Here is a 16,831-nt window from a genome sequence, read left to right as displayed (position 1 = left end):
CAAAAAAATATTGATATTACATGAGATCTTTTGTACGTATGCCATATATTCATAGATAATTGAATTATTCATCACAATCAATTTATATTACACTACTACTGACATACATTTCAGTTATATTCTCATCTGCTTTAGGCTGATGATCTGATGTCATTAAAGAAATGTAAGGGTGTACTGTGACTTTTTATTGCAATATGTAAAGAAAAAAAGAACTATTTATTACCACCGATTATTTCATCTTATATTAAAATGGCTTAAAGTGCTGATTGTGAACGTGCATGTAGGTTCAAGGGTTTGCCAGCTCTGAGTGGTTGTTAAAATCAGCCCACCGGATTCTGCAGCAGCCCTTGGAGACTGCTTCTATTTTGAAGGACCCTTTGTTCACATCTTGCTGAAATTGGGTGTGTCTGTCAGCATTTGACTTCACTGGAATAATTTTGCAAATCAATGATCAGTAAGCGTGTCTTCATCCTCTACTTGAAGCAGTCAAGAGCTGTGTTGTCAATACAGGTCAATGTGATCTTGAATGAGATGGTGAATCATAGCATAACAACCCTTAATACAATTTGTTGGAAAACTATAAATGTCTCCTCGTTTTAGTGTAAAGATGTATCATGGGATCATGCTGACAAAATATTCAACATAAAGCCATTTTTAGTGAGGCTTTTTGGTGCAAAATGCAATTAAATTTCCAAAACCGTGTCCTTTAACAGTGACATTTTGCAGCCTTCATCTTGCATGGTACACTCAGTACATCTTGGTTTGCCAGCAGTAAGGTTAAAGCTTTTCCTGCTGCATGTCTGAACATCAACGGATCTCTGAGTTGATTGTTCTGTTACTCTTACCAAACAGTGCAAGTTATTATTTTTTTGAGAAAATTACAGGTTGTTTTGTAGTCGTTTAACTTTGCAAAGTCATTCAGTCTGGTATGGACCCTCTTTCAGCCCAGTATGTAAAAAATGGATGGTAACCACATTTCTCACACACTGCATAAATACATGAAAGAGACATTTATGATGTGTGCTGCAAAACCTGAGAAAATCATGGATGGATACACTCCACCCAGGACATTCATTGAAGAAATTACAGGTACAAAGCAACATTCATTTTTGGGTGTAAGTAATTTGGTGTGTCCAGGAAACGCATGCCTGTGGGGGTTTGCATTTGTTCAAATTGCTCTCTGAAACATTTGATCGGTAGATACTTAAAAAAAAAAAACACAATTTGTTTTTATAAGCAACCTGTGTATTTGTGGCACCTACACCAATACATGGTTAGTTTACAAAATAATAAGCATATTTGTTCAGACAACGCTGAAAATGAAGTGTTTCGCTCTCCTGTGGTTGGGCTATCTCTCCCCTCAAGGTCACGTGTGGTAGTGAATATTATTTTTGGAGAGAGTGGAACTCATTTCTGTCAATGACAAATGAGGATGTGTAGCTGCCTTTTTCATCCTATCTTTTGCTTTCTGGTGAGCAACAAGCATCACAGTCTCACAGGGCTTCTCAGGTGCAACTGACCTTTTGCTTAATGTGATCATTGCTCACCAATAACCATCAGCACAAGGAATAAAAGGGCCCACGGTTTTCTAGATGTCACTGAGCTGTCACGGCCTATTGCACCTAATCCATTTACCTGATCTATGACGTTGGCGCTGAAGATGGCCTCCTCCATGTGTTTCTCATCTGATTTAATGACACACTTGATGTTGTTGACAACCTGCTGAACTTCAGGAGGTAGGCTGCAGCTCGAGTGCTCCAGGAACTTAGCCACTAATATTTTGGTGTCTTTGTACATCTTAAGGTCAGCCAGGGAGTGTGGGCGTTCGCTGGAGGAGTGCATGTTCAGAGATCGAGGTTTCAGGTGGATGTCGACTTTCCTGCCTTCCTTTTGCTGCTTTCTGAAGCATATATGACTCGGTTTGGCCCCGACCACCTCAGCCGAATGATCTCTTGGCTCTGGGGATAAAACAGGACATAAAATGATCAAAACACGTTAAATCAAATATAGTTCTTGAAATAAAGGCTAAAGCCAACAGACCTTGTGCTTAACTTAATGATAAATGTTCCATTATATAAAGAACATAGCTTTTCAGCAATAGATTTGTATTATTATACATATAGTCAATACACTTTAGAAGGGTTAATTTGCCTTCAATAATTTTATGACCCAGCAACAATACATGCCATTTTCTCAATGATAAACCAATAAGCCATTACATTATGACCACTTATAAATTAAGTCAGTGACATATCCTCTCTCTTTAACATACCATCTGTTAGTAGGTGAGATATATTAAATATTCCCAATAGTTAATATGTTCAAAGTAGGAACAATTCGAAAGTGTCAGAATTTTAGTGACTTTCGCACATGCCAAGTAGGGATGACTAAGTCAGACCATCTCAAAATGAATAGCTTTTGGGGGTGTTCTCATTCTGCAATGGTCAGTATTTATAAAACCTTTTCTAGGGAAGGAAAAGTGGTGAACTGGTGAGAGGTTCATGGGCGGCCAAGGTTCACTGAAGCATTAAGGGAATGAAAGCTGGGTGGTCTGATCCAACAGATTAGCTCCTGTAGCTCAAATTGCTGCACAACTTAATGTGGTTCCCATAGAAAGGTGTCAGGGTGCACAGTGCATTACAGGCTGTTATGAAGCAGGTAGCCATAATGGTGGATCTGGTTTGAAACTGTGTCTTTCAGGTTGAATTTAAGACAATACAATCTGAATGTTGTGTGCCAGCACATGAGAATGTAGATGATCCTTATTTCCCAACAATTGTATCCAGTACTTTATCTATTGTTGAACAAAGTTGTGTGAATTATGTTGTTAGAAGGTCCACCATAATTAAAGTAACAACTATTGTGAAGTAAATCATTATCATGAAATGAGCTAACTCAGCTTTTCTGCACCATAGCAGCAGACAGACCATAAACGTATCACAAATGCACCTCCCCTGCCATGTTGTGTCAAAGCGTTCAGTTCAGTACAGACAACTGAATTGATCACATACAGTATTTTCAATTTCTTACATCATCCGTTTTAAACAAAAACCCAACTTCACAAAAAACAAGCAACCTAAAATTTGCACTTTTAAAATGTTAAAGCATTTGTATTAAACATTATGATGTTAGAAACGATACAAAAATTAAAGATTTAACTATTTCAAAGTTCAGTGTCAAGAAATATATATGCATGGCAATGGAAGCTATGATAGCCAATAAATACAGGACATGAAATAATACATAAGGCAATGAATAGCCAATGATGACAAAAAGAAGATTCAATTCAGTCAGAATGGATTTAAAATAGGTTTAGTCTGTGTTTAAAAGTGTATTACAAAGTTTACATTAAAGTGGAATTAACTGAGATACATTGATAATTATTCAGCAGTATATGACCGTACCCTGTTCTGGTGATGTATGAGTTGAATCTTCAGCAGTTGGGTTATTTGCTGAGGCAGAGCCACAATTTTCTCCTGTAAAATGGAACAAAAATACTGAGTATGGACAAAACGGACAGACAGACAGAGGCTGAGATTGTTTAGTAATCCATACATTTCTTGCAATAAAATAATATACGAATATGAATTTATGTTTGATGAATAATAGATCAGAAAACAGTTCCCATTTCCGATTTTTTCTTTTGTTTCGTCTGTTCAGCAGTAAAGTGTTGAATTATGTTGTGTAGAAAAATGACAGAAGCACCAATTACCAAAGCAAAATCTCTGGTCAAAGCAAGTGGTCAACAATCACAGGTTACAAAAAAGCAGCATGTGACACATTTGGTTGCACTTACTTCCTGTCGTAGTGGAGCAGGAGATTGGGTCGCTGGTGGAGCGTACAATGCGGGCCAATTTGCGATACCTCCTGGCTGCTCGGAGCCCCCGAGGCCTCTCTGAGGGCGAGTGGCCACTCTGGGCTGAGGTAGAGGGGGGCTGTGATGTGGATGAGGGTGACCAAACACTGAAACACAGCCTGGGGCCCCGGGGCCTGGCAGGAGGGGAAGGGGAGAGGGAAGGAGCCATAGGGCTGATAGCAGACGTCCCACCGGAGGAGGCCACTGAGATGGGGGAGCAAGGCTGAGGTGGTGGCGGTAGAGTGACAGGGAGTGTGAGCTTCCTGCTCATCATTCGCGCTTTAATGAGGGAGTGTGTGGATGGTTTAGGCGGCTCTTCTGGTATATTTTTGGCCGACGCCAGCTCATCACTGATGTGCATGGAAGCCCTGAGGTCCTCGCACGGGTGTGAGTTGTCTGCCGAATCCTCCTGGTCCGGATTGCTAAAGTTTCCCGAGGACCAGTCGGGAGAACGTTCCAGTGACTCTTGGGTGTGCGATGACTCGCTGTAGCCGGTATCGCTTGGGCGGGCGTCAGCATTGGGCAAGCCGCGGTGGCGACGTGAGGAGTCACGTGTGCAAAGTTCCAGGCTGGTGCAGCTTCCGTCGGTGGGAGCCGTGTGGAGCGTGCCATAGGGAGATGAGTCGGAGCCCTGGACCTCCAGTGAGCACAAGTCCTCCGAGGAGCAGGTCTGGTCCTGATCAGCGACTTCTGACACCATCAGCGAGGCACTGTCCACTGAGGCTGAAAATAGGAGAGAAGGTTTAGCAAAAATTGGTGACTCCTGACTCAACCTCCTTATATTTAAGGAACGTCCGTTTCCTTGTCAGATGATTGTTATTTCTCTGAGCTACAGCAGCTGCTTCTAATGCTGCAGGAAGAAATAAAAGCCCAGATTCCAGACCAGTAGCTTTAGACTCACTCTCTCCATAGCTGCACCAGCACCTGTTTTCATTCCGTTTTGCTTCTATACCATAGACACTTTGACCCAAACTCGTCACTACAGCTGACAATCACATCCTGCTTTTCCTGTTTCAATTCACACGGTTCGAATGTGCTTTTGGTATTTGTATTTCTCTTAGGTCTGAACCTGTAACATGGTTAGGAGCTGACACAAGACATTTAACAATTCTCTGAAGTGTTTACAACAATTGTTGTTTACCCTGAGTGCTGAGTCCTGCTGTGGTGTTTCTCTCACATAAACTGGACTCAGTGGCCTGTTGCTCATTGCTGGTGGTGACCTGGAAAATAAAATAACCAGTGGAGATGTACAAAGGAGAACATTTCATTTGTACTGTCAAAGACAAAAAAAAGCAAAGCTACGTTTCAGTATGTTTTACCTCTTTAAAGATATTGTGTTTGATATGGTCTGAGGCCAATGCTCATTATATTAAAGTCATATCATGTTTGTACGGTCAGATACTTTTTCCATGTCTGTTCTTGGATAGTCAAGCCATCCAATTTTCCTGCAAGTTATATTCATATTGGTTTAAACAATAATTTCATTGAAAATGCAGCTGGTTGAGGAAGACATTCGTGTGAAAGATACAGATGGTCGATTTGAATACAGGACGACTCAGTGTGGGAGGCAAATAAAGGCTCCACTTTTTATGGTACTTTATGTATTGCATAACAACAATTCGAGGCTTAGCCTTCAATAACACTGAATGGACTGTAGAGGGCTCTGTAAGACCACTGGTTTTACTTTCTCACTTCAGAGGGCTGTGAAACTAATATTACCACTAATATTATTATCATCACACCTTTATTTAACCAGGCAGACTGATTGAGAACCACAACCCATTGAAGATGATGGCCTGGCCAAAGAGCTGCACAAGATTTAAAAGAGTAAGGATAGAAAAACAAAAATCTAATCTTATATGACAAATATATAACATCTCATACAGATCTGAGAAGAGTTAATATTCATCTAATGTTTAAAAAAAACAAACCCCACATTAAACAGTAAAACAAAAAAATCCGTTTCAGCCTATTGTTTCAGCCCTCATTATTAGGCACAGTAGTTACAGCGATATATATTATTAAGTAAATGGTTAAAAGCAAGTGCAATGAAATTTCACTACTACTACAATTACATTTTTGAAAGAGGAGAGCTAAATTAATAAGCTGAGATTTAAAGTTGGTTGTAGATGATGCCACCCTTCTGCTGCAGAAAAGAAGGCCAACCAAAGTAGGAATGTACTTTGGGTATGAGGAGATACATGAAGCTACTAGCAGACTGTGATTGGCAAGTATTGAGAAAATACTGTGGATGTACCTGTTTTCCTAATGGCAGTTTTGTGAGTGAATAGAAGTCAATGAGTTTATCTGGGTGAATGGAGAGAAGCCCAGTTTCACAAAGTACACCCCAGCATCATGAAGGGATTGATAAGGAATTTTAATTACAACCTCTTTTGAAGGTACAGTATACGTCATGTCAGAAGTTTCTTTCTGTCCTCTGACAGTTCTTTCACAAAACCAATAAATCGCTTCCTGTTTCCATTATTTTCTCCTCACATGTGCTCCTAATCTATTTCAGATGAAAAAACCTTGCGTTGAATCGTTTTTGAAGGGCACAGCTTAAAATAGGTTTGACAAGAACTATGGATTTACACTAACATGTATAATGGAACAGTGGATTAAAAGCGCAAGGTGTTAAATGATGTTGAGAATATAACAGAAGATAAAAGGATTTGCTTGCACATTAGGCGGTTATTTTTAGCTGGGAACAATGAAATGCAGCAAAGCTTCGGCCTGAAAAAAAAAATCTCTGATCACTTCAATTTGACAGTCAAGACCGACTACTGCAGCAAAGCTGAAGCAGCAGACGACACATCCTCTTATATTTGCTGTGATTTTTGACTCACAGGCTCGATACAAAAACCCTCTATGAATATCTGATGAATCAGATGGTTCGGTGAAATTCATGGTTGACGTGCAACCTCTGAAAACAGATCTTTCACATTTGGGATCTAATTAAGCTTGAAATCCATTTGCTTTTGAGAGATGTCTCACTAAAATATATATGTTGGAATTCTTAATGAAAAGATTACATGGTCTTATAATAGTGTGATTCTAACCATCTACTTACACAAAGATTAAGAAGTGTATAGATGGAACCAGCATATGTAAGATTATATTGTGGAAACAGGGTGAAACCTGGGATAATTTTTGCTGCGCATCTGAAAAATATACCCAGTCCTTGGTTGTTTAACGGGACAACCACAAATGTTGGAAAAGCATTCAAACAACAGTTTGATTGAGCAACATCTGCATTTCTTCACACATCTTCCACATCCAACTCACAGAATCCATTCTTCAAGATTCGTTCCAAACATTGAGATAAACAGAGCTTTTGTGTTAATTTGTGGAAAATATAAAAATTCAAGACACTTCTGCTTTATACTTGTTATAGTAAGAGTAACGGTTTCATTATTTATCTTTTGCTTCTCGCTGTTGTGCACCAGTGCATCTGACTGATCGTTTTCCCTTGAATGAAAATAGGAAGAAAAAAAAAAAAAAAAGACACAATATTTGATGTACATATACACCATGACAGTGACATTCACAAAGCCATATTTCTTGTCTCATATTTGGAAATACCACACTTTATTGTTGTGTCGTAGCACTTAATGGTAAACAGGATCATGCAAGAGAATTGTAAGACCTTTTAAGGTAATCTTCTGCGACAATTTAAGAAATAAATAATAAAACTGGCAATTCTGGCTAGATTTACTACTTACAATATATTCAGTAATTTAGCAATGGATCACAATGTTCTCAGTTTGATAGTTTTGTCTGTTTAAACTGTCTCAGAAGTTAAGAGGAAAAGCTGAAGAAGCTCATGGCATGCCCTTAGTTTTCAGACATAAGTATTATAGTATTTTATGGAATAAAGAGCTGGATGTTCTTCCTCACCTGACTTGCAGGAGTTTGACCCACCACAGATTCATACGGCGGGGGTAGGTCTGTGGGATACAGCGTCCCCGGACTGTTGATAGGAACCCCATAGATGGCACTGAAGGGAGAATGGGGAAAGTCCAGATGCAGGCCTCTGCCGGGGGGATAAAAGCAGAGAGTCAAACAAACAACACGGTATGAAAATAAATCTGACGTCCAATAACTGGAATACAAAGATTGGAGAGAGAGCACTCAGCCTGTCACACTGTGTTGAGTGATTAAGAAACTACCAGCGCTGGTGTGAATATCTAAGTCGAGAATGGAGTGCAGGTTATTAAAACATTAGGGAAGGAAGGAGAGGAGAACTGCTCTTGTCTCCAGCACTCCAGCCAAGATAGTATTGGTGCAGTATTATAACCCAACCACAGTCTTAGGTGGTGCCAATTAAGAATAAGCAGCCATGCGTGCTGTCGTATCTTTTAATTACAACCTCATTCTCCTCTAAAGTGGCAGAGCATGAAATACAACCTGAGAGTTTCCACCAATCATCTGAGGCATGATGATGTCATGACACATCTCTGGCCCTGAGCAGGGACCTCATAAATGCGTCCGCTGCCTTGTATATATTTATGGCATAATTGACAAACAGATGCGGCTCCCAGCCAAATGGCCACCATGGCGGCATCTCTCTGGTAAGATGAGGGAAATGGAGGGAGCGGTGAAGGGGGGGGGGTCATCTGATCTCTCACAGCAGCAGGGAATCGAGGATGTCACAGCTGCTGAAGGGGGGAAACGCTCTGAGCTGACCAGGGAGGATGGCGACACATGTGACGGTCACAGGGAGGCAGTAAACGCTCACTCACACGCACGCCGCAGCTTAGTTTTGTCTCTGGATGCAGATGTTGCTTCTGTTCTGCTTCAACACTTTACAGACAATTCTTGCGTTACAACAAACTGAGCCAAATATGAATGCTGAAAGACTCGATGCTGGTACTGTACCACAAGCAAATTCATTATACTTCACCCTTTCAGCCTCTCACATTCTCAGTCAGCTTGTATCCTTGTGTTCATGTTTGGTTTCATGTTTGTGTTTATGTGCACCTTCTCTCTCCTCATCACTCAGTCAATCAACACTTTACAAGCCCTTTACAATACTTACCACAGTGCTTTAAAAATAAAATGAATTAAACAATAATAAAACATACAGTATTCAAACAATCTCAACAAACACGTCTTATAGCTCTGTCCTTCATGTGCCTCAATGGTTTCTACTTGCTTCTGGCATCGGTAGAAAGATCTCAGTCTGTCCATGCATCTGTTTTGCCCTGCCTCCACCCTTGTCTCCAGTGCAATCACCTGTTCTCCTCTCTTGTCTTGGTTCTGGTTCATCCTCCTGTCTACACTCTTTGTGGCACCTTGTGTTTTGTATCCCAATATTTTTACTCTACAGCATCTAAAACAGATGAGTAATAATCCAATACAGTCTCTGAACACTAAGCAACAATAACGATAGATAATAAAGATCCATCCATCCATCCATCCATCCATCCATATTTGAGGGAATTCTGCAGGGAGCAAATCTGAGAGCAGAACAATCCACAGGCTTTATGTGGATTTAGGCTTGATGAAATAGTTCTGTCTCTTATTGTAGCCCCAGACAGACTCCTCCCCACTGAGATAGACCGACGCTATCACTTCTCAGGATCCACTGTTCTTAAAGCAAATGGTTGGCGTCCTCTGTTGCAGAATAAATTGGAGCCAATCAGATGTCCTTCCTGGCTGTATTACTTGATGGATTGGTGACGTTTTTACCCACACATGCCTAGAAGTTTTTGTATATTATCCATGAATGCAGGCATGCTAATGCTGAACTGCGTAACATTCAAAAAGTTTTGGGTTGTTCTCAGTTTCTATCATTTCCTTTCACAAATGTAAATATGAGATAAAGTACAAAATGCTGATAATTTCATCACATTTGGTAACTTGAAGACTTCTGGTTTCATTAGTTGTTTTTTTTTTTAACATTTGAAACTCTTTTGCATATCCTTGCATGGAGTTGTTTTCAAAACCCAGTACTTTTTTGAGGAAAACAACTTGAGACCCAGAGTGAACATCTTCCCTTTTACTGCCTTATCAGTAGTAACATATTCCTCCCACATTGATCAGCTTACCCTCAATGCAATAACTTATAGCCTCTGTTTTAGTTAATAACACAAATTTGAGTTTCTGGATTTTATTCACTTGCTACTGATTTTAGTGAAAATAAATGTTGTGGTTTTTCTACTAACTACAGACAAAGACATGCTTCAGAGGAAGAAAAGTATTTCACGCAGCAAAGTCTTTTTTCAAAGGTCCTGCAACTAGACTGTAAAGACATTAATGTCTTGTAGCTATCACCTATCAGATTATGGTTATTAACAAATCAGCAATCACGTGTTATATTTATGTATTCATGAAAGTACCCATGAATCCCAGAGCGCTCTACGGTACCACAGTTGACGCCGTGATGCTGATCATTAGCATTTTGCATCTCACCTCTGTCCGTCCATTGAGGGGGTGCAGGTGTACTCCGGGGGGTAGTACGGCGGTGGGGGGATGGGGGGGATGAACTCATCAAAATCCAGTGTCTGGTGGAGGATGGTTCCGTGGGGGGTCATACAGTCGGCATTCAGGGCTCGCGCTCTGTGCGGCATAAACTGAAACGCAACATAAAAGGAACCGTAATCAGGACTTTATTACACATGCGACTGAGTCCTTCGTTGTTAATTCATCACTTCAAACCCACTTCGTCCTGGAGCAAATGATTAAGCTAATGTGAACTTTTTACAGCACCTCCCAGCTGTTATTTCAAGCAATTACATGTGTTCAGCTTTGCACTGCTGGTTGCAGGAACAACACCGGTGCAGTGACAGGAGGCCTTCCATCTTGCTCAGGGGCAACCTCAGGAGCACATCCAGTCTACTCAGACATCTCTAAGTGGGACGACTTTCCAGTTCCAGCCACCCTGCTCCTCTAATCTCTAGACTGCCACCGCTGCCATTGACCAGCTGAAATTTACTGAGCGAAACAAAAGGTTAACACTTTTTGTGGTAAATGAAAACAAGGCCACTCTTGGAGGCTCGATAAGGCTGCTGGAGATAAGACACAGAGCTTTTGTTCTTTACTTCTCTGTGAATCAATACTTGGATACCTCCATGTTCAGCCACTCTAATTTATAGAGGTTTTCCTGCTTGTGTAAATATTAGCTTTGGCGTTGGCGCTCATTACATAACGGTATTTTTTAACGTTTATGTCGCTGTCCAGCTTATGCATGGATATGTTCAGTCTGCTTAAGCCAAATAAAATGCCTCTCATTAGACATCACCTGCTGCCATCTCTGTCACTACAGTTTGGTTAAAAATTGGTCTGTCTACTGCTCAGATAATTAACGCTGCACACTGAGGCAACGTCTCCTCTAAATTAAGATCTTATGTCAAGATGAGAATGACTTTCCACTTCATACTTTTAAATGTTTTATTATTTAAATGGCTGGTGAAGTAATAAGCTTCTTACCACTGTCTCTTGACTCTTTAATAGGAAAAGAAGTAAGAGAAAATTAAAAGGTACTTTGGCTGTAATTGCTTCTAACAGGTTTTAGAAATGTATTTTTCCGATTATTTGTCCAATTTGAAGAACTACAGCTTGACACTTACAGTTATATATAACAGCACAACCTGTTCTTGTAAAAGGAAACACATCTAATAACCATTTTCACATTTTCAATATCCAGTTGCAATGAACATCAATGATTTCACAAAACTCAGTAATCTGCAACAGTGGTCTTGTGGAACTGAATTAACGTTTTGTTGGTTACTTTTCAGCCTGCTACTGACTGTCTTGTCTCTTAAGTCGATTGTCAAATCAAATACAGCTCAGAACACCTGGTTTATTATTCAGACTTGTTCATTGTGCCCAAAATTTACAGTGAGTTTCAGGAAATGTGTTGAAGCATCTTGCATCAGACAGTACTGCCAAGCTGTTTAATACATCATGTTGGCAGCATTGTTGCACCTTTTGTGAGTTGTTGATGTTTTTTTCGGGACATGAAATATCTCTAGTTGATGTGAAACCCAAAGGGAGCCTGGCTATGCAAATTTTCCTTCTGGCACAAAACATTTAGCCGTTGCTAACGGCCCCATTGCTCCATGTGAAATGGCCAAAGAGGGCCATAGTGCGAACGGCTCTCCTTTTGGGAAGAAATCGAATGCTCAACACATTTTGTGTGAGAGGTCCCATGGAAGCTTCACTGTGTGCTTACATTAAATTGTATTTACCAAGGAGGATGACTCAAACATAACTCTCCGATATCTCAAAGGAGATAAAAGTGGTTGCGTCATTCCTGAGCTGCTTCTGTTTGCCGTGATGATTGTAATCTTCACAATCTCCTTTCAAATGCATGGTGGTCACTGAGAAGAAAATAAAGCCAGCTATTGTTGTTTACGGCCCCTCCGTCGCACTCACCATCTGCAGCACATCAGTGGAGACCATCTGCATACAGCACATTGCAGTGGCGAGAGCACACACAATGGTGGAGATGACGTTAAGGGCGCACACGCTGAAAAGCAGCTCCTAAAGGAGATGGGGAGAGGGGAAGACTGTTAGAGCAACAACAAAGGAGAAGAAAATGTGTGACACATAGGAGAAAGTACAAGGGAATGAGGGGAAAATGTGATGATATGGGAAGAGAGGACAGTTTCCATTATGAGAACTAAGAATGGGGAACATGGGAACTAAAAGGTGATTATAGAAGAAAAGGAGAAAACAGAAAGGACATAAAAAGCAGACGGGTTAGACCATCAGAAAGGTAACCAATTTCAGAAAGAAACAGCAAGGTGGTGCTGCAGTGAGACAGCTCCCCTACATGTATCCAGTGTAGTTAAACACAGCACTAAATAAAGTGTATTGCTAACATATGAAGAAAAAAAACCCAATTAATAAGTGAAAACTGATGGGAAAGAAACACAATGTGTGCAATTGGAGGGGATGGTGCAAAGAAATACAAGCTCAGAAACATCCAAGGTTAAGCACAGACATATACACATTCGCACACGGTGGCAATGCAGCGAACAGCAAGAGGTACAAACCAGTATTGAATCTGTCAGCAGAAATAAAAGTGCACGCTGGTGAAATACTAACCCGGCACCCTGAATCAGAGAAAAAGACTTATGACTGCAGTCCCATTATCCTGCTGTTTGTGTGAGTCTTATAAAAGATGGGAAATAATCATTTTAAGTGACTCACTTTATAAATCACACCAGGTTCTGTATGTGCCGATGAATAAACCTTTAACAAGTGTGCCGTACGAATTAATTTCAACAGGATAGGTAATGACAGCTGCGGAGAAATTGGCTTTGGGAACAGCAATTGTCCGACGCACGTGTGCAAGTGTTGAGGGGAAGGATACTGTGCATAATGAGAAAACGTAAACGTGATATGTGTTTCTGAGAAGGAAATCCACTCAGACACTGGACTCCCACAAAATATGCGGTTAAACCTTTTTTTTTTTTTTTTGTTCTTCACAGTGCAGGGTTAATCCCTTGTAATGACCTGACTTACACAATCATTGTCACTTTACTAAAACCAGGACTAACAGACAAGGAGAGCCTGTCAGAAGACGTCGGGGAGAGAAGGAAGATAGTGAAGATAAAAGTAGACAAATGTATCACAGCTTGACTTTCTCCCTGACGACAACCATAAAACTACTGTTCGCCCACACACGGACAAAATGCTACCAGGTTCCACTCTGCTACGGGCACAACGAACCAGCGCATCAGACAAAGTTTGTCCTTCAAGAAATACATTAAACCCACTGTTTACATCTCCTATGTGGTCTGTAAGCTCGTGGAATAAGGTTCCTTAGTTACAACAAAATTTCTTTTCCATCTTGTTGCCCACAATCTCACCACATCCAGGATAGGATGGCATATAATTGCCAGTGACGTTACAGGCCCCGGCTTGTGTTAAACCTGCAGAGAGGACAGCTCAGTCACCTGCTGAGATTCAGCGAGTTGTGATTTGCTGTCGGGTTGCGACTAAGTAGGTACATGAAAGCCGGCTCCTGCTTAATGTTTTTAGCTGGAGCCTACATTTTGCTGAACAGGCCCTTCGTTTTTATTTTCATTCCTTGAAAAGTTTGGGATGTTAAATGAATCAAGTTGGCATTTGAGAAATGGGGAATTGCCAGCTTTGCAACTGTTTTTCAAACATTTTTGATACCCAAGAACTAATTGCCAAAGATCAAGTGTGTGTGAGCTCGAAGTTATAAAGCCGACACGATGCCAGTTGGAGCCAAACTGAAGTTGTGCAGTGCCAACTATAAAATACAGCTAACAGACGTTCGCCATAAATTAACAGAATTGAAGCATGTTTGGAGTTGGAGGAGAGTCTGCACAAAACTGCCTGGCATTTTCAACACCAGCAATTACATAGAAGTGGTGAAATGGCTTTTAGATCACAGCAAATTATAATTTACTGCCTAAGAGAGGTAAATATTTGCCAATTCTACATAACACATGGATAATACACCACGATTTAGCATATTTTGTCCCATTTACAAGTTACCTTCTTCAAGTAAAGATTTACAGTAAAAAGTCTATTATATAATCATTTTTTTTATATGCGTCTTGTGTGGCTGCAGGCTTTCTGATAGCGTGCATATAATCCATGACTATGTGTATTTGGAAAGTTCATATACTGTATATTCAGTGAAAGAGTCACTTACGTCACTTCAAGGCCCTTCCCAGCATATTTTTTCTTTGTGGTTACAAATCAGTTCGGTTCACCAAAACAACACTAACCAGTAGCCAACATTAAGGTAGACAATGAAAGAACGAACGAATGAATCAACCCAACAACAACTAACAAATCAGCTGCTTGTCAGTTTGTAACCTGCTGCCATATGTGACCACAGCCGAGTGGAAAATTGTATAGAAGGTTAATTATTTTTCCACTCAACTGGTGTTTCCCGAACCATGAAGTTTAAGGCCAAACACAAACTATGCAAATCCCTCAATTAGCTGACCCACCGTGTCCCTGTGACTTGACAGTTTGCACTAACAAAAGGAGCGTGCCTTGCGTTTCTCTGCAGCCACTGTGTAATTTCTCGTATCTCTGCTGGTCATAATACTTTCGTTTTTTTCCCTGTTATCCCCAAGCAGGTATTTACAGGCTCTGACAGAAAGCCCAGGACTTCCCTCAGGAAGCCTTTAAGCAGTTTTAGGGAGGTCAGCACAGTCGGTTGGTAAAGCCTTTCAGGGGTTTTCTCACCTCCAGTGGGAGGAAACGGCAGATGTTCCCGTCTCTGTGATATAGGGCGGCTTCCAACTACAGACATTAAAACATCTTAGCTCAGATAAATAAAAAAAAAATGTTGAGGATAAAAATGTTGTCAAAGCCTGAACCTGAAAGCTTTGTCCCCTATCTGGAATTGTATTAGTGGTTATCAGAAATATCCCAGACAGGGAAATATTAAATATTATTATCATTATTTTTTGTTTCTTTGCTATGAACTACAGCATTCTGCGTTCCTGTTGATGATGAAACTATTAGTTTTATGCAGCACTGTATTTTTAACTCTTAGATTCCATTTGCTTTGTTAGAATTGTATATAACTTCTTTTAAAAAGTTTGGTGCTTTAATGTTCCTACATTTTTACCTTTTCATTGTTCTTATTTAAACTGAATCTTGCAATAGCTGAGATGTTGCTGTGTGTTTATTTGAAGTGCTTTATTGCTGAAAGGTGTGATTCAAAGTCGAACTGCCTTGCTTCGGTCACAGTGACAATCACGCAGAGGGAGAGTCTACCCCAGCTGGCAGGGGGCATCATGGGCAGGCCTGCAGTCTAGCACAACAGACACATTTATACAAAAACACTTATGGGCTCACAGATCACATATTAAATGGGGGAAACCTCCAAACAGGCACAGGGAGAACATACAAGCACGAAGCCGTGGCACAAAACCCTGTTAATTCACTGTGAGGGGATGGTACTAACCACTCCACCACCTTGCTGCCCCTAAGGTATGCAAGTTACTTAATTTTTACTCTTTCTCGGAGGAACAGAAAGAGAAAATGACTCGAGAGCTGCAATGCTTGAGATGTTTTGACAGTCTCGCCATAACTGTTGGATACTTGTCAAACTTGATTGATCACTTGAAATCCTTATCCCAGTTCTCCTACTTCTAACACATCAACTTTGAGCACACACTGTTCACTTGCTGCCTAAAATAGCCCACTCACTAAGAGGTATTCACTTTATTCAGTTCACCTATACATGTTCCTCTTCTTAACAGGGACCTGCAGTCCTTGGAGATGTATTTAACTGGCCAAAAGGTGAAAAATACCTCTTCCAGTAACATTTAAATAATGAGAAATCCAACTTTATGGAAGGTAATACTCGAACAAAATTCTGGGCCCATCCTTTTTTTACTCAACGCTTCCATCTCCATCAGTCTTCCAGGGCTCTGACAGATCATCAGGGCATCTCGACAGAGCCAACAAAGACAGACGGATGACACACGTAACCTCACATCTTTGGCTTGAAACTGCCAAGACTACAAATGACGACGGCTGACAGCCATGTATATATTCAAGCTGTGACTAGGGAGATTTAGAAAATGTAGAGATTCTTACAGTCTTCTGTCCTCAACATGAGCCAAAAGAACAGAAAATAATTTATTGTCTTACTTCATACAAATTTAACAAGTTGGTCATGAATTAAACCAAAGATTTTTAAGCTGGAAAAAGAGACTTGGATGCTTTAAAGCTTTACTGAAGCTTGATAAATCACTCTGAATACCCTCCAGTGACGGACATTACCCTTCATGGACAGTGCGGCAGTACATGTACAGACATCTTACAAAACCTTTCCAGGATCTAAAAAAGCTGCTTATATCTTCACGGTCTTACTTGCTGGCGGGGTTTGGGATATATGTGTCTACACAGCCGGAGACAGATTGTGAGCTATCGTTTTCAGACCTCACTTATAGCTGATGTGCAGAAATTTGATCCACAGATGTATAAAACAAAAAAATCCTTTGTAGTGTCATTATTAGGGTA

At 40.5% G+C, this 16,831-nt stretch overlaps 1 protein-coding gene across 1 annotated transcript in view; it reads right to left on the bottom strand.

Annotated features, from left to right (window-relative positions):
* The window catches only part of fam189a1 (family with sequence similarity 189 member A1), a gene marked incomplete at both ends in the record, with an annotated part of 108,734 nt that overhangs the window by 409 nt on the left and 91,494 nt on the right, over positions 1-16,831 (bottom strand). The window contains 7 exons of the mRNA XM_080507765.1: positions 1,636-1,958; positions 3,405-3,476; positions 3,797-4,579; positions 4,998-5,076; positions 7,754-7,889; positions 10,271-10,431; positions 12,236-12,343. Of these exons, the coding sequence (XP_080363891.1) occupies positions 1,636-1,958; positions 3,405-3,476; positions 3,797-4,579; positions 4,998-5,076; positions 7,754-7,889; positions 10,271-10,431; positions 12,236-12,343 (1,662 nt within the window). The remainder of the gene's footprint in view (positions 1-1,635; positions 1,959-3,404; positions 3,477-3,796; positions 4,580-4,997; positions 5,077-7,753; positions 7,890-10,270; positions 10,432-12,235; positions 12,344-16,831) is intronic.

This window comes from Blennius ocellaris, assembly GCF_963422515.1.
Source record: "Blennius ocellaris genome assembly, chromosome: 1".
Classification (NCBI taxonomy): domain Eukaryota; kingdom Metazoa; phylum Chordata; class Actinopteri; order Blenniiformes; family Blenniidae; genus Blennius; species Blennius ocellaris.
This window is presented reverse-complemented; position numbering and strand designations above follow the sequence as displayed.